Genomic DNA, 23,034 nt, shown 5'->3' with positions numbered 1-23,034 from the left:
CAAGAGAACTTATAATTTAGCAGCAACATTTGCCATAACTCTAGAAATACTTTAGAAGGGAGAAAAATTAAGGCAGTTTATTAAGTAGGACATTATGTTATATAAAAGTTATTATCAAAAACAAAACAGCTTATACAGGTAACACTTTACTTTTGAGTCATAAGCCGACTGTTGAATAACTTCAGGAGCCATCCAAAATGGTGTCCCCACAAAGGTATTTCTTTTAATTTGTGTATCTGTCAGCTGGCCAGCAACTCCAAAGTCAGCAAGTTTAACATCTCCTTGTTCTGAGAGCAAGACATTAGCAGCTGGGAGGGGAAAAGAAAAACCAATTAAAAAAAAAAACACTTCAGCTTCCTCAGAATGCATCAATTTTGCTTAGGTTAATATTAAATTTTTGTATACCTTTTATGTCACGGTGGATTTTCTTTTCTGAATGCAGATAGTCCAGACCTTTCAAAATCTCTTTTAGCATGGTAGCAATCTGGAACTCATCAAATGGACCAGCTCGCAGCTTAGAGGGAAACACACACACGCATATATGAAAGTTTAAAGCAATAAGGTTCAAACTTGATATTGCCTTTGAAATAAGGGAATTAGATGTATGAAGCAGTTCTGTTTATTAAAACAATATTTAAATACATGAGAAAAATGTAAAAGGTGAGGGAAGAGAGTAAAAAAGGTAAGTCAAAGGATTAGAATGGTTTTTAAATGATTGAGTTCAATCTTGAAATAACACAAGCAGTATTACCTATACACTAGCTTCAAATTTTGAGGCTCTTACATATTTACATCAAAAATTTAAGATACACTTATATAATGACAAAACTACCTTTCTTTTTTCAGATAGGAAAAAAAGACTACTTAAATTTTAAGAGTTATTAAATATTTACACTGAATTCATTTTTAGCTCAGACAGTCCATAAGATTTCCACAGCAACCCAATTTGATCATAGAGGTCACCTGTAGCACAGTTCTTAGCATTTATACACTTTAATAACACTGTAAATGCATAGAGACTTTTTGGGACTCAAATTTAAAATTTAGCCTGAAATATAATAATTAAACTATTCAGACTCTCACTGTAAAAAAAAAAATCAAATCATGGAAGGATAGGGCTTTTCAAATAAGTGTAACACATTTTCCTTTCTTCCTTCATCCCTGTATCAAAGCCAATAGTTCCAACTGGAATACAAGGGAAGCAATGATTAGGATTCAGAAGAACTTGTAATGGAATATCTGAAAATCTCCCTTTAAAATAAATGGTTATTTTAAAATTCTGCTACCTCATAAAGCAAAAACAGTAGACTGTGCAACATTTACAGGAAAGGGTGGGAAACTAAAGTCAGAGCTGAGGTAAAGTTCTGTTTGCTGGAAGGAGGAAAGAGGTAGTGAAAATCAAACATTGCCTACTCTGCCTCACACTGGGAGGGATTCATAGCCTTTTGGCACCTTGTGTATTTCATCTTTCATGAATGCCATATTTATTCTGAATAAAGGCTACTTTCATGTTGAAATTTAACAGCTTAAAATAGAACCCATACTTTGGTCTCACCATTTCATATTAACTGTGGTCTGGATATAGAATATACTCCAGGCATATTCATAGTTTAAATAGATGCCTTTCCTAGGTAACATTATCTATTTACTTTCAACTCTATCAACTTCCACTCCAGATGTTTTTATTTGAACAGTAGTGATTAAAGTCATTATAAAAAGTAAAAATGGTATATTATTTTATTCATTACTGGCAATGAAATTCTGAGGTACTACCAAATAACTAGAAAGCAAACATCATACCAGTCAAGATTAGTAACTTTATTACTGAACATACAATGTTGACAGGTCCAGAGGAGGCATACTCTCTGTTACTTAAGAAATTTGGCAAGATACATATAAAGGGTACAAGCAATCACTCTGAAGGACTTCTTAAAGTGGTCTGGATAAGCCAGTGTATTACCTAAAAAAGTATTTTAAAAATATATTTAAGCAAAAAAACAAGAAAAGGTATCCTAAAGAGTCATTAGCTTATCTGGCATATTTAGGTTGAGTTTAAACTTCAGTAAAAGTAAAATTACAATGAACTGAGCACTGGAGGAGGGGATGGGAGACTCCATGGCAGGGAAATGAGAATGGAGTGGTGGTACAGTTGAGCTTTTATGACTCATTACCAGACAGAAACTTATCCCAAACCTTGTGGTTAAAATGTTTCCTTAGTCATGTTAATAATGATTAGAAAAGGAGAAAAAGGGAGTTGTAAAGAGAAGGACAGTATAGTAGATGGAATAGCATTTTATTTCCAATGCAATCTTGAGAGAAAGAATGCCAAGATCTTGGTCCATTATGCCTGGAGTTCATAATTGAACTTCTCTCCAATGACTGAAGATTGTGCCATGTCTCTAATAGTTAATACCTCTGGCTGAAGGACAGTGTGTTGGCCTTGGGTAATTTACCTCTGTGGTCAACTGAGGATATACAAGAAAGGGACATTTGTTCTTTCAAGGAATGTTTACTACTTTGACTCCAGCCTGTCCCTGATGCAACATGTTATATTATGCCTTCTATTATCATTAGCATATTGCTTCCAACTTTTTTCTTGCTGCTCGTGTTTTAGTTTATTAATCTTCTTATATGTGCTTTTGATGTAAGCCAGTACAATTCATACTGAAGAGAAGTGAGGTATAATAAATTCAATAAAATATGTTAGTATGCTCAAAGACTGTTGATATACAATAATTTTTTTTGAAGAATGGAGAAAATCTTGAGGTATACACTATATAATGTTGACATACATTGGAAGTCATAGTCATAGTCATATTCCATTAGTCAGGTACCAGCTTAAAGTGATAAGTGATAAATACTTAAAGTGATAAATACTCTGTTCAACATTTCTCTTATTTTCTCTTATTCCTGGTAGCCCATGCCTATAAAGCCCAATCTTTTATTAGATTTCTCAAATGGTACTATTCATTTGCACAGGATTACACATGGAGGAAAAAACATATTTTCTCATTACTTGCTCTCCCTACAAAGCCTAGTTAAATGAGATTTATAATTAAATCACAGTATTATTAAATTTAGAGCTGGAAAACAAAAGTAGAGAGATTACTAACTTAATTTCTTCATTTAACATTTGAGGAAATTAAGGCAAAGCGGTCAAATAGCTTACCCAATACTAGGTAGCTAGTGAATGGAAGAAGTAGGACTGGAGCCCAGGTCTCTTGATTTTTAGCCACTATAGGTTAAGAAAAATTTAAGTTCATTGAATTTGTGCTATATTCACACTTTTTTCCATTAGGCAGAGATCAGCATGGCATAATGAGATTAAAATCTCACAACCATTTCATTTGAGATTTCATCAAACTAAACAAACTACTTCTGGGGCATACAGATTGTATTAGGGTTGGGCCAGTGCCCAATGCTTAACATTGCTATCAGTGATCCTGATGAAATCAGTGGACCAGCTTTGTCAGGCTGACAAAAGAGGGAAGAGACTTTGTGAGCACCTTGGGAGACCAAATGAGTTAGCTGTTTTAAGTCTGGAAAGGGCTCTTAATGTTTAAAAAGTGGAAGGAGGATCATGGAGCAATTGTGCTGCTCCTTATGGAGCTAAAGGAAAAAAAAGCTATTGTATGAGAAAACTGACAGGACAAATAGAAATGAAATCTGACTTCTTGCGAATGAAGAATTATTATACAAAGAAACACCACTTGTGTTCTGTCACTAGATAGCAAACAGAAACAAAAAATGAATTCAAGCTTTAGGATATAGGAGTTAGATTAGACACAAGGAAGAATTACTTAAATCAGCAACTAATTAAACTAAGATGAAATCCTAGAAGGAGATGAGACTCTCCATCAAATTTAATTACTATTTCTTTAGAATGCTTTAAGTATGGTTATATCTAAAGGAAAGAAAATCTCTTATGATCATATATATTCATAAGATTATTGGAAAATTTGAGCTATTGGCAATCAGGAGTAAACCCTTTTTAAAATATTTAATCTCTTTCAGTTAGAAAAAATCATCTCCACTTAAAGAATTAAAAAATCACTTGATGATCTTAATCATCAAAAATATATTTTTAGAAACAGCATACTCAATAATTTTAAAGGTAGAACATACTAATAAAAATGCCATATAATATTAAAGATGGAAGATAACTTAGAAATAACTTAGTGCCACTTCTTTGTTTTATACAACATGAAAGTCCAAGGGTTTTATGTGTTTGGTTTACAGTCAATATTTAGTTATCAATAGAATTATCTCTATAACCTCAAATTCCCACAGACCAGCTCAGTAGTCATTCTACTAAACAAAGTTGCCTCTAGTACTTCACATTCAATTTTAAATACAGTGTCATCTTATGAAGATTGTAAAGGAAAATCCATTGATAGAATTACACTAATATGGGGGAAAGAACTAGTGTTTCTCAAAGGCATTGTGGGTGCAAACACATCTTCACTGGGTATAATTCTGCACACTGCAGAATTTTAGCATCCACATCCCTGACCACTAAAAGGGCTATAGCACTTCCAAGTCATTATGACAACCAAAAATGCCATCACATTTCCAAATGACCTATAATGGAGCACAGTGAACTCTATAGAGAACTGGCTTTATAGGCCTACTTGGTCAGAACCCAAGAACTACTTTTAGTGACAGTTACCTGAATTATATATTTTTAAAAATCTAAGAACACTCATTATTTTTAAGGATACAATTACAGAGTAAAAATAAACTGTCAGCAACTGTCACATACTCACTCTTAAATTGTGGGGCTTGATTTTATTAAGCTATTTGCATTTCTTATATACTCTAAGAATGTCAGCAAGAAGCTCAATCCTGCAATACAACAAAATCTACCTAAGGGTAGTGGCCCTAAAGAGTTTAATTTGAACGTAATAACTAAAACAAACACTTAGCTTAAACAAAAGCTGTTGCTTACTCCAATTAAAAAGTTATAGTGTGAATGTGTGTATGGGTTTATTTAAAAATACTTACAAGATCCAGTGCTGAACCGCCACCCAGGTATTCCATTATTATCCATAATTTTGAACCCTGCAAAAGCCATGAAACAATTTATAATTACAAACCTGAGCCAAATAACATAACTAGTATAAATACTAAATCTGATATATTAATGTACTGGTTTCAAAATAGAAGTTTAAAATTAGGTGTTTGGGACCCTGAATATATTTTCCCATAGGATATTACAAAAGAAAGTAAAGTTCTAATATTGACTCTCTCCCAAATTTATTTAGCTTATGATATAGCTAAAAATAGCTAATTATTATTTATTTTAGTACTAGTAAGTTTTATAAAACCCAGAATAAATAAACCATAACTTTAAATCATTATTTTGAATAATAATATTAAGAGAAAAAAAGACACATTAAAGAATAAGTAAGTCGATGAAAACTTGCAGAAATCTGAATTAGGCTTCTGGATGTTTTCCTGTGATTTTAGAGTTTGAGGACACTGGTATCCTCTGCTTTTTTTTTTAGTTTTTGACTTTCTTTTAATGTACTTTACAACTTTACTCAGCCACAATTAATGGAGATTTTTGGTACACACATGGAATCTAGAAAGAATACTTTCTCCTGTAAGTTGTATAAGAGTAAATAGGGAACATAGGGGGAGTACCAGTATGTCAATTCCAAAACAGTTTTGTATAAACATATACACATATATCATTCAGTTCTATCAGCTAAAAATCTCTTTTCATACTATTTCATGAGTGGTATTCTCTGAATTTTTGTGGGACTGCAGAGTTGACTGGAAGATAAATGGTTGATTTTATTATGTGTGCAAATAGGAAGTTGTGAATGGATTGTTTCAAAAGCACATTTCTAAGTAAGATATTTGAAATTTGTAAAGCAAGAATTTTCCCATAAAAATAATGTCTACTTTTCTGGGATAGTCCCCTAAAAGACAACTTAATGCAAAGTTATCCATAGTACAGCAGGAAGAGTAACAGAGAAACTAATTACTATTTATACCATAAAAATGTTTCTAGGGGAAAAAATATGTCCAGTGTTGTGCTTCAACTTGGGATGCCAGGAACACCTTTCTCACCTTTACAGCCCCAGCTGTGGAATGAATATTTTCAAGCTATTGTCAATAGCTTGAAATCCCTGGGATTTCTATTCTAAAAATTCTAAAATCCCTGGGAAGTACCCAAGAGTTTCATTCAAAAGGTCCAAGCATCCTCATGAAGCTGGGGTTTTAGCATGGCAGAGAATGGAATCAGTTACATGCTGATAAATGTTTAGGTGACATTGTAGTGTGGGGAATGGGACTTGGCCTAGGGTTAGGAAGCAGGGAGAGAGGGCTCTGTTTTTTTCTTTCTTGATGCTGACACTACCTGGGATGTATAAGAGAAAGAGAGGACCAATGTGTCCTCCTCCAATCTTGATATCTACTCTCTCCTGTCACAACAGGCCAGCTTGAGTCTTTCCTAGCAGCAGTGTCTATAAAAGGAAAGAGGAAACAATTTCCCATTATGGTGGGAAGGTGAGAGGAGTTCTGAGACTAGGTCATATATATTTTATGTATATAAACTAGGTACTCAGAACCTTAGAATTATAAATCTGGTGTGTATTTATATTCTTTTCCGGAGACTTCTCACAGTGCTGTATAACCTGAGAATGTTTTTTTTTTTTTGCACAAGTTTGATTCTAATAAGTACTATATATATTTTAAAGGTTTTAATTAGCCCTGACTGGTGTGGCTTAGTTGGCTGGGTGCTATCTTGCAAAATGAAAGGTCACTGATATATTCCATTTCTGGGCAGGGCACATGCCTGGGTTGCAGGTTTGATCCCCAGTGGGAGCATGTAGGGAAGGAGCTGATCAACACAGAGAGAAACATTGATTGGCTGCCTTCTGTATGTGCCCCAGTTGGGGATTGAACCCACAGCCCAGGTATATGCCTTGACCAGGAATCAAACTGGCGTCCTTTTATTTTGCAGGACGATGCCCAATCAACTGAGCCACATTGGTCAGGGCAGTACTATATTCTACCTTATGAATTCAGAATGCTTCCCATTTACCCGAAATTGAAAAGAAAAATAAAAGTATCTTATACAACATGTTTATCCAGTTTTCAGTTCTGCATGAGTGAAAACACCTGTTTTCCAAGTTAAAAACAATGTGTGTGAGGGGGAGGGTACCAATTCAAAATAGAACCATACCAACTGTCTGTTATATGCTAAATAATATTCATAGAAAGCTTAAAATTTGGTTAAAGGTATGACCAAACAACTTTTATATGTGAAAAGAAGGCTTTCTGCTAACAAGCAAGTTTTTTTTCCAGTTAAACTATGACTCTTTTGAGACAGGCAAAGAACAGAACTGCCTAATAGCTTTTCTGTGTGCTTCCTTCTGAGCACCACTTCCAGAGACAAGCTTCACTGGAGGATAGGTACAGCTCTGGACATTCAAAAGATTGCTAGGCAGGCATGAGGGCTGAAGCAAGATCTGAGTGGGCAAAAGTGTAAATGGCAAGCTGGTGGGGTTCCTCCCTGTTCAAGGAAGCTTAAGCCACAAAAGCTCTTCTTACCAGTTCTTTGACCACAGAAAAGCTCAATGAAAACACTAATCACAAGTAAACAAAACAAAAAAATCTAGATCCTATGTTTGCATTCTTTTGGAGGGACTTAAACTTACACTTTTCATTTTTGATAAAAGATGTTTGTGTTGGAGAATGCAAATAAGTATATTTGGGTTTTCTTTTAAATAATTTAAAAAGCTAAGATGGTGTCTACATACTAGTTTACAATTCCAAAAGAGTCAAGTGGCTGGAAGCCATAATCCTACGTCTGGAACATTTAAGCATCAGAAGTCCCTGAAGGGAAAACACCATTTCTCCACTTATAAAATGATCCACAAATTTTAAAAATGGGTTGGAGGAATAAGTTTAGAGTGATGCATCAACATAGGTGGTCAGCTAAGGGTTAGGAAGTGGCTCTCTGTCTCTAGAGTAAATACTCCAGAATTGTATGTACTATTTACTGAGGAGAGATTGAGGCTGGGTTTTGATAAATTACCGGTGTCTTGAGTATCAACTCTTACCCCATGAGGCCTTTGAACCCCACTATTTTCTGTTAAAGTGGACACTTGGCCAAAGGAAAGAGAAATACTATGGAACTTGGAATTCATTTGTTCATAGAAAACATATTTAAAATACTCATTCTATGTATTCAAGAGATCATTATATTATATATCAAGTACACATTGAATGAAGCAGGCTGGTCGATAAATTCAATAGCCAATCATGACACTGACCACATAAAACAGTATGTAAATATAAGGAAAAAAAGCCAATCATCAAAGGATGAATGTTGTATGGTTCCCCTTATATATGGAATGTAAGGTAGTGAAATTCAGAGACAGAGAGAGTAGAATGGTGGTTACCAAGGACTGTGGTAAGGAGAGAATGAGCAGTTACTGTTTAATGTGTACAGCTTCAGTTGTGAAAGACTGAAAAGTCATGGAGATGGATGGTGGTGACAGTCTGTACACTTAAAATGGTTAAAATGGTAAATTTCATGATGTTTATTTTACTATAATAAAAATAGAATGTAAAATTTTATAAAACTACAAGTGACAATACAGATCATCTTGCCAGATACTTTACCACCTCTGAATCATTCTCTTTCCATCTAGAATGCCTTGTTTATACTCCACCTTCACATCTCAACCTACATCAGAATGATATTCAAGAATTAGTTCAAATGCCACTCCCCCTGTTTCAGGGTCATTTTACTTTATGTACCCACAGATAAGTGAATAATATGAGGCAAATCAGATATCCCTATATCTAATTTGAGGCTAAAAACAGAGGCTGGAACCAGAGACATGAACTTAGAAATTGTCAGAATAAAGCGAATAAGACTGAACAGGGAAAACAAGCAAAATAAGAGGAATACACACAAATAAATGTTTGTTGAACTGAATCATATGGGGTTTCTTAGAGGTATGTTACATGAATTTTAAAGCTATTCTTATTTTGAGAAAAAAAAAACATTGTATGGAGAAATTTTTTTCCCTTCAATTTTCTCCATGCTTTATAAGAAAAATCCTCCTATTATTTTTAAATTAAAGAATATCCCAGAAACATTCATCAAATGCTGGATGTATACACACACAAGAGTGTCAGGAAAAATGAGAAGGCCACAAAATTGTACAGACTCTATTCTGGAACATTTTACTTAAATCATTCAAATTTTTAAAATAAATTTCAGTGGTAGTAGTATGTGGAGGGGGCATATTTCCTTAACATAAACAAAAATTTAAAAGCATTTTTCAACAGCAATAAAAGCATGATTCAAATTCTAGTAAATGCTTAGTGAGCTTTATTTTAATATTCACATTGAACTAGAAAAATATTCAAAGATTATAAAAAATTTTTCCAATATTATGAGATCAGAAAGGAAGGGTTTGCTTATTTTAGTACATTTTATAAAGACCAACTTTGTCTCTCAAGAAAATCTGCAGTGAATTAAAATTAAAGGAAAATACTGTGGTCATACTGATGTGTTTGTCTGGTTTTTGCTCTTGTTTTTAAAAATGAAGTTATACAGTGAACTCAGTCAAAATGAATACCTAGTACATTTTTCATGTCTCAAGGAAACCATTACAACTGCATACAGTTCCACAGAGCATATAATTTTCTCTCAAACGCAATAAATTTTCCTGAAGCATACAGTGAGGTCTTGGTTATATATGATATCCTGTGTAAGGACAACCTAAGAAAATCCCATATCCTACTTTACTCAATTCATTTGACTCACAAATTCCCCATGTCATCTGAAATGGAAGTATGGGTCACAATAAGAACACAAGTTGATTGATAATGCAGTTCCTTGATGGCACTTAAAAGGTGTAGTCTTGAATTACATTGACTTCATGAAACAGAACACTGTTATATTTGATATGATTTTACTTTAAAAATGAGGCAGAGAAGGGAAGATGGTGGTGATAGAGGTGGGACTGGAGTCCACTTCCCCCTGTGCACAGGTGAAACACCTAGCTGATCTTCTGAGGAACAGAGTGAACAGCTAATGGTATCCCAGCATATATAAAGGTTGGAGGCCAAAAATATAGAGAGCATTGAAAAATCGGACGAATAGGTGGAAGCTGTGAACACCAGTATACTTGCTGGAAGAGGAAACGCACCAACAAAGGAACCCACAACAGATAACAACAGAAGAAGGTGAAGGAGGGAGCAGAGCCATACTAACCTCAACCCAGGACTGATTTAGAAATACAACAAAATGGTGAGGAAATAACCCAGAATGAACAACTGAACAAGAGTAAGAGAGATGCCTCAAAACCATGTACACACAAAAGAACCGGCTTCAACACAACCTACCCACACCTGCACAACAGAATACAAGACAGGGTGGATGGAGTGACCCTCGGTTAACCAGCTGGAGGGAAGAACCCACCAAAGAAAGACCCAACAATGATAAAAACCCCAAAACATACAGAGAACCAACATAAATGACAGCCCAAGACCAGTGAGCTCAGGAGATCAAGAAGACTGCACCACTGAATCTCACAGGTCTTCTACCATAGAGGTTCATACCATGAACCCAGGGAGTAAGAACAGATAAATTTAAAAAGCAGAGGCTAACAAGAAGAATCTCACAAACAATGGGAAGGCAAAGAAACAATCCAAAAATGAAAGGAAAGGAGGAAGTCTCATAAGAAATGCTAAATGAAATACAGGCAATTGAGTTCAAAGCAATGGTTATCAGGAAGCTCATTGAGCTCACAGAGAATTACCAAAAACAACAGGGAAACAACAATGAACTCACTAAAAACTGTATCAACATGAAAAAGGAAACTGAAACTATCAACAAGGGCCAAGAGGAAATGAATACAACTTCCAAATTGAAGAACACAGTAGAAATAATCAAAACCAGGCTAGATGAAGCAGAGGATTGGATCAGTGAGCTAGAAGACAAGGTAGAGAAAAACACCCAGAAAGAATAAGAAAAGGAAAAGAGGCTCAGAAAGAATGAAGAGGGGTTGCAGGCCAACATAAAACATAATAATATCCGTGTAACAGGAATGCCAGAAGAAGAAGAGCAAGAGATAGAAAACCTATTTGGAAAAGTAATGATGGAAAACCTCCCTAATTTCATAAGAGAAAAAGTCACACAAATCCAGGAAACAGAGAGTCCCAATCAAGAGGAACCCAAAGAGGCGCACTTCAAGACACATCATAACTAAAATGGCAAAATTCCAAGATAAAGAGACAATCCTAAAGGCAGCAAGGGAGAAACAGGAAGTAACATACAAGGGAGCCCCAGTAAGACTAGCAGCTGACTTTTCAATGGAAACGTTCCAAGACAGAAGGGAATCGCAAAAAATATAACAAGTAATGAAAACCAAAGGCCTCAACTAAGACTACTTTATCCAACAAGGATCTCAATTAAAATGCAAGGACATATAAGAAGCTTTCCAGACAAAAGAAGCTCAAAAATATACCTCCTCCAAACCAGCTCTGCAAGACATGCTACAGGGTCTGCTTTAAGAATAGAAAGAAAAACAGTAAGAGAGGAACACACGTACAAAGAATGGCAATGAATAAGTACCTATCAATAATAACCTTAAACATAAATAGATTAAATGACCCAATCAAAAAATACAGAATATGTAAATGGATAAGAAATCATGACCCACATATATATTGCCTACAAGAAACCCACCTCAGAACAAAAGACTTTCACAAACTGAAAGTGAAGGTCTGGGAACAAATTTTCCAAGCAAATGGACAGGAAAAAAAAAAAGCCAGGGTAGCAATACTCATATTAGACAAAATAGACTTAAAAAAAAAAGGGCCATGAAAAGAGACCCAGAAGTTCACCTCATAATACTTAAGGGAAGAATCCATCAAGAATACATAAACATTGTAAATATATCTGCACCCAAAATAGGAGCACCGAAATACATGAAGAAAATCTTGGAGGATTTCAAGAAAGATATTGACAGCAACACAATTATAGTAGGGGATTTCAACACCCCACTGTCAAAAATGGATAGATCTGCCAAATAAAATGTCAACAAAGTTATTGTGGCATTGAACAATGCCCTACATCAAATGAACTTAACTGATATATATACAGAGCCCTTCATCCCAAAGAAGCTAAATACACATTCTTTTCAAATGCACATGAAATATTTTCAAAGATAGACCACTTGAAAGAACACAAAACAAGCCTCAACAAATTCAAGAAAATTAAAATCACATCAAGCATTTTCTTTGACCACAAGGGACTGAAACTAGAAACCAACACCAAGGGAAAAAAAACCCCAAAACACTCAACCTGATGAGGATTGAATAGCATGCTATTAAACAATGAATGGGTCAAGAATGAGATTAGGGAAAAATCAAAAAGTTTCTTGAAACAAATGAAAATGAATTCACAACAATCTAAAACTTATGGGACAGTGAAGGCAGTCCTGAGAGGGAAGTTCATAGCCATACAGCCCTACCTAAAAAAGATAGAAACATTTCAAACAAACAACCTAACCCGACGCCTCCAAGAACTCAAAGAACAACAACAAAGACAGCCCAGAGCAAGTACAAGGAAGGAAATAACCAAGATCAGAACAGAAATAAATGACATAGAGACTAAAAGCACAATTCTAAGGATAAATAAATCCAGGAGCTGGTTCTTTAAAAAGATATACATAATCATCAAGCCTTTAAGCAGGCTCATCAAGAAAAAAAAGACAGAGGACCCAAATAAACACAATCACAAATGAAAGAGGAGATATTACAAATGATACCACAGAAATACAAAGGATTGTAAGAAATTACTATGAAGAACTGTATGCCAAGAAATTGGAAAACCTAGGTAAAATGGAGAAATTTTTAGAAAAATATAACCTTCCAAAAATCAATGAAGAAGAAGGAGAAAGCCTGAACAAACCAATAACAGCAGATGAAACTGAAGTAGTAATTAGAAAGCTTCTGACACACAAAATCCCTGGGCCAGATGGTTTCACAGGAGAATTTTAGAAAGCATTTAAGGAAGAGCTAACCCTGACTCTTTACAGACTATTCCAAAAAATTCAAGAAGATGGAAGACTCCCAAAATCTTTTTCTGAAGCCAGCATGATCCTCATCTCAAAACCAGATAAAGACGTAACAAAGAAAGAAAACTTTAGGCCAATATCGCCCATGAACTTGATGCTAAAATCCTCAACAAAATATTAGGAAACTGCATCTGAGAATATGTTAAAAAGATTATACACCAGAATCAAGTGGGATTCATCCCAGAGATGTAAGGATGGTACAATATTTGCAAACCAATAAATTTAATACTTCACATAAAAAAAGCAAAGAAAAAAACCCACATGATTATATCAATAGATGCGGAAAAGGCATTTTATAAGGTACGGGACCGATTTATGATAAACCCACTTAGCAAAGTGGGAATAGAGGGAATATTCCTCAACATAATAAAGGCCATATATGAGAGATGTATAGCCAACATCATATTTAATAAGCAAAAACTAAGATTTTTCCCACTAAGATCAGAAACAAGACAAGGATGCCCGTCACCACCACTCCTATTCAACATAGTATTGGAAGTCCTAGCCACAGCAATCAGACAAGAAAAAAAATAAAAGGCATCCAAATTGGAAAGGAGGAAGCAAAACTGCCATTGATTGCAAATGACATTTTAGCGTACATAGAAAATCCTATAGACTCCACCAAAAACCTACTTGATCTATTAAGTGAATCTGACAAATACTGAGACATAAAGTCAATACTCAGAAATCAAAGGCATTTTTGTACACTAACAATGAAATATCACAAACAGAAATCAGAAAAAATCCTATTTGCTATAGCAACAAGAAAAATAAAGTATCTAGGAATAAACCTAACCAAGGAGGTTAAAGACCTATACTCAGAAAAATATACAACACTGAAGAAAGAAATTAAGGAAGAAACAAACAAATGGAAGCATGTACCATGTTCATGGATTAGAAGAATCAACATCATCAAAATGTCCATACTACCCAAAGTAATTTATAGATTCAACGCAATCCTTATTAAAGTACCAATTATATATTTCAGTTAAAGAACAAACATTTCACAAATTTATATGGAACCATAAATGATCCCAAGTAGCTGCAGCAACTCTGAGAAAGAAGAGCAAAATAGGAGGGATCATAATACCTGATACCAAACTGTATTACAAGGCTACTGTAATCAAAACAACCTGGTACTGGCATAAAAATAGGCACACAAACCAGTGGAACAGAATAGAGAGCCCAGAAATAAACCCAAGTCTCTACGGTCAATTAATATTTGACAAAGGGGGAAGAAGCATAAAATGAAGTAAAAATAACCGCTTCAACAAATGGTGTTGGGATATCTGGACGGCTACATGCAAAAAAATGAAACTCGATAACCAACTTACACTATACACAAAAATGAATTAAAGGTGGATAAATGATTTAAATATAAGTAGTGACACCATAAAAGTCCTAGAGGAAAACTTCGGCAGGAAAACCTCAGACATTCAATGCACCAACATCTTCACTGATATGTCCCCTAAAGCAAGGGACATAAAAAAAAAAAAGAAACAAATGGGATCTCATCAAATTAAAAAGTGTCTGCATGGCTAAAGACAACAGTATTAAAATGAAAAGAGAACCAACTATATGGGAAAACATATTTGCCAATGATACATCAGACAAGGGTTTGATCTGCAAATTACATAAGGAACTCACATGACTCCACTCAAGGAAGACAAAATACTCAATTAAAAAATGGACAAAAGACCTGAACAGAGAGTTCTCCAAGGAGGATATACAGAGGGTCCAGAGACATATGAAGAGATGCTCAGCATCACCAGTCATCAGAAAGATGCAAATTAAAACCACAATGAGAGACCACTTCACACCAGTCAGAATGGCCATCATAAATAAATAAACAAACAAGTGTCGGAAACGATGTGGAGAAAGGGGAACCCTAGTGCACTGTTGGTAGGAATGCAGACTGGTGCAGGCACTGTGGAAAACTATGCAATTTCCTCAGAAAACTAAAAATGGAACTGCCTTTTGATGCAACAATCCCACTGCAAGGATTATATCCTAAGAAGCCTGAAACACCAATTCAAAATAACCTATGCACCCCAATGTTTATATCAGCACAATTTACAATAGTCAAGTGCTAGAAGCAACCTAAGTGTCTATCAGTAAATGAGTGGCTCAAAAAATTATGGTACATTTACACAATTGAATACTATGCAGCGGAGAGAAAAGAAGAAGCTCCTACCCTTTGCGACAGCATGGATGGAACTGGAGAGAATTACGCTAAGTGAAATAAGTCAGGTGGTAAGGGACAAATGCCATATGATCTCACCTTTAAGTGGAACATAATCAACAACAAAAACGCAAACAACATATACTCAGAGACATTGAAATTAAGAACAATGTAACAATAGCCATAGGAGAAAGGGAGGGGAGAATGGGGGGAAGGATTTTCAGGAACTACTAAAGGACACATGGACAAAACCAAGGGGGAGTGTGGAAGCAAGGGAGGGAGGTGGGTTTGTTTGGGGTGGGGAGAGTAGTGGGGGGAAAATGCAGACAACTAATTGAACTGAACTGAAATAATTAAAAAATAAAATAAAACTGCACTCCCCTCAAAAAATGTAAGCCCACATATCTCCACCTTTTGTTGTTGTTGTCATGTTTTTTAATCCTCATCCAAAGATATGTTTATTGATTTTTTGAGGGCCATGGAGAGAGGGAGAGAGAGGGAGAGAGAGGGAGAGAGAGGGAGAGAGAGGCAGAGAGAGAGAGAGAGAGAGAGAGAGAGAGAGAGAGAGAGAAAGTGAAACTTAACTGTGAGAGAGTAACATTGATTGGTTGTCTCCTATAAGTGCCCTGACTGGGGATTAAACATGAATCCTAGGTTTGTGTCCTGACTGGGAATCAAACCCGCAACATTTTGTTGTATGGGATGACATTTCAACCAGCTGAGCCACCCATCTAGGGCTGTCACACTATGTTTTAATATAAATGGAAAATAAAAAAGTTGGTCAATTTAAGAAAGTATTTTAAATACATGACATTAGAAGGTTATAAATTTGCAAGATATTTCATTTTTGTGTATATATCTATATAGAGATAATTCACATATTCATTTACTTTGCTGTAAATATATACAGAATACAAATAATACCAACCAGCTGTGAATTTCTACAATTTTATCATGAAGTGACATGTTCTTCAAAGTAGTCTTTCACTTTATGGACTTTTATTAATAATGGGTAAAAGAAATAAGAATAATTAAGGCTAATCCTTTAATCCTGTGGAGGTTGTGTTAAAAAAATTACAGCATAGGTAACATGTATATGAAAGATATATTCATTACTAGTATGTGCTGAAATGAGAAAAACAATTTAAAAACACTGCAAATTTGCATTTACTATATTTATATAATAAAATACATGATTATTTATTTTCAGTTACAGTCTAGAAACTATTAAACCAAAAATATAAAAACAAAGAATAAAATTTTACTTTTCAAACAATGGAAACAAGAATATTGCTAAAAAATACTGCCAAAAATGTCTTTAACATTAATTAATCAGAATCTTCAATAGTTGGCTTTGCAAAACATTTGTAACAGTCATCACACACAATATTGCTGTGCTGAAGGCATAAATACCTTTCACAACACTTGCAAAAATATTTTGATAAGTAACTTGTTTTGGATGCACAACATCTAACATATTTTTCTTTTTCTGCTTGTCGAAGGAGCCATATCTATGTTGTCAGTAGAATTTCCTTTTGAAATTGATGAAGTTTCGGGTGTATAGGTTTATGTACACCTATAGATATTTTTAAATGCTTTTTATTTGTTCTGAAACTACCTGTGTTATGAGATTTCTAATAAATATTCTGCAGCTTATTTTGACATCGCTATTCAGCATATGAATAGTCTGAGCACTTATTGCTGCAATATTCAAAATTGTGTAGAATATAACCATAGGCCATCTTCTGGTATTCCTGCCACATTATATGTAACTACCATTTGGTCCACAGTGTTAGGACCAAACTTTATTTGGTCGTAATATTCTATTATGTCAGGCTTTTGTGAATCTAAATTTATGGCATCATTGAGATGCATACCTGAAACTAGAATTATACATTTTCCCTTTTTTGGGTATATGATATACAAATGTGTAATTTGCACCAAAGGCAAACAAGTTGGCTTTTTGAGACCTGTTTGTAGAAGACACAAATTCAGGGGGTGGTTAGGGGTTATTCTTATAAACAGTACCTATATGAAAACTGCTCCTTCTGCAAGTCAGAGAAAAGATTTGTATCAGTGAACCAGTTATCTGCTGTAATATTATGTTCTGGTGAGTAAACAGGTTCTGAATGTCTCTTGATTACATTTGCTAATTAATTACTAATCAAGTAAGGATCTTTGGGCTATTTACTGGCATATATTTCAAAATTCTCTGTGTAAAACACTTTTGAATAGACCTTAGCAAAAAAAAATTATACTGTATTTACTAGGCTTGGATGGGATATATTATCAAAACCCACATTTGCCTCTAAATCCAGGTAACATTCATCTACTGTTATATTATTTCCCATAGAGTAACATAATTTATAATTTTCTATAAATGCTGAGAAAATGTCTCTCATAGTCAGTAATCTGTACCCTTTCAGGTGTTCTAAGGGGTTAAGTTTGTCATCAAACCTGATATAATTATGAATAAATCTAAATCTCCATAAAGATATCATAAGTCTAAAAAGTTCAATCCTAATACCATCTGTAGCCCATAAATCCTGTAAATTTAGATAATTGCTGAGACATAAACCAGCTAGATATGAGGCTTAAAAATATTTTCAATTCAGTTTTATCTATTCATTTAGCATCTCTTTCTCATGAAAACTGACTTGAAATAAAATCTATGTATTTATTTGTATACAATAAGATTAGATCTAAAATATCATTTGTGATAAAGCAGTTCCAAGGCTTTAAGTTCTGTCTTGGCATTTTTTGCATTTGGACGAACTAATGGAAGTTGACACAAAATATTCCATGACTGTTTTATAATTTGTCTTCATATTGGATCTTTCCTCCATTTTGATTCTTTATCCTTTCCAAAACAATACTCTTCACTTATGTCTAATTCGTCTTCTCTTTCTTCACTAGAAACATCTTGTTCAGTATCCAAATCTTCTCAACAAACTTCCACATAATCTTCATCTTCTAAATTACTTTCACATTTGGCTCTATAATTCTCATCATTGAACTCAAGTAGCACGTGAAGTTCTTCAGTATCTCTTGGATTACTGAATTGATATATTTTTCCAACCATTTTCAATGATAAAAAACAAAACAAAACAAAACACTGACTTCAAAGTTCACAAAAAACAAACGAACAAACAAACAAAAAAAAAAACCAAAACAAAAAAACCTACGCCAACTGAGACTTCAGAATCCACGGTATCTATCAGGTATTGGATTGGCAAAAAAATGTGTTTAGCTTTTTTCCCATAAATTAAAAGATACATTTTTTTCACTTTTACCAATAACTTTATTGATTTGGATATTTTGAGTATGCCAGCTATATCCCATGTGGTATAACATTGATTGTTCTCAATTAATGTCTCAATTTGATTGCTATCAACTTCAACTGGTCTACCTGACCATGGAGCATCATTCACTGAGAAATCTCCAGCATGAAACTTCACAAATCACTCAACACATTCAGTAAGTCATAGCACTTTCTCCATACACTGCCCAAATCTTTTTTTGTATTTCAGTGAGTTTTTACCTTTCTTGAAATAATAACATGTACTTGCTGAAAATGTTGCATATTTTCTTCCTCCTTTGATATTAAAATGACTACACAAAAACTTACCAATTTTTATGTTTTTTAATACACACTGAATGACAGCTATTACAATATAATATAACAAAATTGTTTTGAATGAAATTAAAGACTAATAAGTGCTACTAGGGGCACCTTATGGAAAAAACCAAACAAACTTTTTGGCCAACCCAATACAATTTACTACTGAATATCACACACTCATAAAACACATGCTATAACCAAAGTGATGGTTTAAACATTATGGCTTTATGTTAGTCACATACAAATGCACAGCTAGTCATGAGCTTGAACCTATACACCCTGACATATGCAACAATATTTAAGAAAAGAGTTTGTTCGTACCTCTCCAATCAGCCATGACCTCTTCAGGGTTAAGACATGTTAGCTAATAGTTCTGTATCACTGACTGGTGTGAGTAAGTCTATAGTCACGATTTGGACAAAAACTATCAGTCATATTTACTTTAAAACTAACTACCTATTGGATGAATTGTAAATGTATATTACAAGGGGAATTTTTTTAAAGGTGAAATCTTAAGAATATATAGGAATATATAATACAAACAGAACTATAACTCATTTTCCATGAGAGTACTGAACATGAATAAACAAAAGCTATAAGTAACCAATAAAACAGTCAATACTGTTTCAGTATCCATCTAAAATATAATATAAAATAACTCATTTTAAATAGGGCTTATTTAATATTTTATGTTATTATTTTTATTAAAGATTTTATTTATTTATTTTTAGAGGGGAAGGGAAGAAGAGAGGGAGAGAAACATCAATGTGTGGTTGCCTCTCATGGGTCCCCTGCTGGGGACTGGCCTGCAACCCAGGCATGTGCCCTGACTGGGAATCAAACTGTGATCCTTTGGTTCAGAGGCCCATACTCAATCCACTGAGCTACACCAGCCAGGGCTTATTTAATATTTTAAGTTAGTTATCAAAAGTAGCTTATCTGTTACATGCTTAAAAATAGGAAGGGTTCAGGTCTGTTCCAGAGTGGGTCTGCAATTACCAGGATTCAATCCAGTAAGAATAAAGCAGAATGAGCAAACAAATCTCTTTTTCTCTCTCTCTCTCTCTCTCCCCCCCCCCTCTCTCTCACACACACACACACACACACCCCAAGAAGAAATTCTTGGGGCTTCCTACAACCAAGTCTGCTATCGTAACTAGAAAGGGGACCTAAAACTATTGAAATTGAGTGACCATAGGGTTACTACAGAGGAATATTACTGCTAAATAAACCTTCTAGGAAAGAATATGAACGTAAATATGTTATGAATAATCAAATAATTATGTATATAGTAAAATGGAGTAATGGCTCATCCTACGAAGTAAATTGGAGAGGAACTGCCAGGAGAACCATTTTTTAAAGCCTTTCCTGAAGACTTCATACCACCACCCCTCCAAAACAAGTCTAGAAGTAGCAACTTGCTTATTTGTGCTCTGTTTGCACCTTGCACGTACTTAATCATAAAATCTGCACCTTTTTAGCGAAATATGGGATTATGAGCCACTTAATGGCAGAAACGGGTTGTTCATTTTTACATTCAGCATCTAATAAAGTAAGAACCATAGTGCCTGTTTGACTGTTTAATGATTCATTCTTTCCACAATCATCTAATTCATTTAATATTAGAATAAATTAAACTTTGTAAAAAGGCAGGGAAATTGATGATGAGTTTCTAAATCAGTATTAACTAATATAGACAGATTATCCTAGGATTTTTTTTAGTGAGCAGAACATAAAAATACAGCATTAATTTTTACACAGGCTAACAGCTTGAGAAGTTATAAACATACCCCTTTGACCTACAGATAGATAAAGAAAAAAATTGAACAACCCCCACCCCCATAAACCCTGAAAAGCAAAGATCTAATAGTGTCTTCCTTTGAAAAATTCAACACTAGAATAAAAATTTTTAATTTTAACATAATTGAAACTCTAACCTAAGCTAGATTTTTCTAACTATTCATGCTTCACATTCAATAGACACAAATTGAACTTCTAACTCTGGAGGCCAAGAATTCTTAGCTTTACTAACCAAAGAGTATTTTTGTTATGCAGTAACATTTCCATCTCCTGAAACTTTATGCGTCTGTTAATTCCATGATCCTAAAACTAAAAATGTGACTTTTTTTGGGGGGGAGAAACATATATTATTCAATTTAACTCCATTTGAACAAATATTTATTGTATACTTAAGATGTGCCACGCCCTGTGCTAAGTGATGTAAAAACCAAGACTGGTTGAGCTAAACTTCCTGCCATGAAGAAAAAAAAGAGAAAAAGAATTCATGGCCATGCACAATAGTGTGGTGATTGCGGAGGAGCAGGGGGAGAGGATGGGTGGAGATGGAAGTGGGTATAAGGTGGATAAATAGTAATAAAAAAATCAATAAAAATAAATATTTTTAAAAGGAGAGGGAGATGTGTAAATAACCACCATCCTCAATGGAATAAGTGACATACTTATATATTCTATCAATTCTAAGGTTGAAACAGACTAGACCCTGAGCATAATGTGTGAAAGCACAGGGGAAAAGCTCCTTTCCAACAAAGCATATGTCTCAAGAACCAGCTGCACCTCTGTTCATCCATCAGTCCAAAAGTTCAGGTGTAGAAAAAATGGTGCAAATGAGTATTGGGATGCATTGAGGATAAGCTGCGAAATCTATAGTTTATTTGGCACCGTAAATGGAGCTAGATTCTGTCTGGAGACTAAAGACTGTGAAATTCTAATTTAAGACATTGCATTTCCAAAAACCGGAATTAAAAAAAAGAAAGAAAAACTTATAATGACAATACATTATGACTTAAATAATATAACACACACATTACCTTTAAATATGATCCATAGTATTTTGTTACATATGAGCTATCACACTGACTCAAAACAGTTATTTCTTGCTGAATGTCTTCAATTTCATCTTCAGCTTCCTCAAGGTCTATGATTTTAATAGCAACCACTTGCTGGGTACGATTATCAATCCCTTTGAAAACTTCTCCAAAGGAGCCTTTGCCAATGCGTTCTAATTTGGTGAACAGTTCTTCTGGATCAGCTATATTATTCTAAAAGGTGGGAGAGAAAGAAAGAACACATATGTTTTGCATCAATTTTTAAATGATGAAAAATAAATCATACAGGACATTAACACATTTTTAAAGACATACCAATTTCCTTGACTCTTCATATGTGCTTTGTTAGAACAACAGCAATCCCAAATATTCAGCTAGTTCATACTCTACTGGATCACCCACACCCACTGGGATTAGCTGATCCTGCTACCACAAACAGCCCTATACAAGTGAATGTTGCCTCTGACGCCTGCCAAAGGGCCAGACACATTTCACAATAAAGTAGCTAGTTATAGATAGTTTGCACATTAATGCTATGGGAGCAATAGTGAAAGAATTCCTAGCCTAAGCAATAGGTAGGTGAATCATTAAAAATTCAACATTCCACCAGCAGTATATTACCTTTTAACTCTCCTTTTATCTTTCCAACTTGGACATCTCAATCACCCCACTTACACTTCTAAATCACCATGTAAACACCGCAGAAACCACAGAGTTAAGAATCTATGAGTCTCCTTTTCTTTACTTGAGATTTTATTCACATATAATGTTCTCATCAATGGCTGAGACAAGATTCTATGTCTTTATCATAATTGCTGGTACTCATAAGAAATGGTAATATGTAGGACTTTCACAACTTATCTCATAGTGGCAACTGAGAGTAAGTCAAGCATAGGTTTTTAGGTTAACAAATGTATAGGTATGACTTAGATTTATAAATTCCTGTCCTTTCTTGAATTACAATTATCCTTTATCTAATCATATACATTTTCAACTGAAATTTTATTCAAATACAACCTTTATATGGTTACTTAAGCTCATTTACTGAGTATTCAATATACTCCTATTCAAGTAGAAACACAAGATCTCCAAATCTCCCCAAAAGGCATGTTTTAATTTTTATTTTAAGTGCTTTATTACTCTACATCTAAAACTTTATTTTGAGTTCCTTCAAAATATAGGAGAATTCTATCTAGCTCTTGTGAGCTATCTATATTTAATTTGGATCTGGATCACATGTTCATTTACAACTTTACCTAGTTGTCAATT

The 23,034-nt window shown here is 34.4% G+C and overlaps 1 protein-coding gene across 2 annotated transcripts in view; it reads right to left on the bottom strand.

Annotated features, from left to right (window-relative positions):
* Positions 1-23,034, bottom strand: part of STK26 (serine/threonine kinase 26) — a 76,498-nt gene that overhangs the window by 9,707 nt on the left and 43,757 nt on the right. For both annotated transcript variants that reach the window (XM_037046035.1, XM_037046034.1), the window contains exons 3-6: positions 21,748-21,978; positions 5,005-5,061; positions 406-514; positions 151-308 (exon numbers count right to left, since the gene is read on the bottom strand). In XM_037046035.1, the coding sequence (XP_036901930.1) occupies positions 151-308; positions 406-514; positions 5,005-5,061; positions 21,748-21,978 (555 nt within the window). The remainder of the gene's footprint in view (positions 1-150; positions 309-405; positions 515-5,004; positions 5,062-21,747; positions 21,979-23,034) is intronic.

The sequence above is a fragment of the Sturnira hondurensis genome, unplaced genomic scaffold (assembly GCF_014824575.4).
Source record: "Sturnira hondurensis isolate 20B ecotype Veracruz unplaced genomic scaffold, ASM1482457v3 Scaffold0004786, whole genome shotgun sequence".
NCBI lineage: Eukaryota > Metazoa > Chordata > Mammalia > Chiroptera > Phyllostomidae > Sturnira > Sturnira hondurensis.
This window is presented reverse-complemented; position numbering and strand designations above follow the sequence as displayed.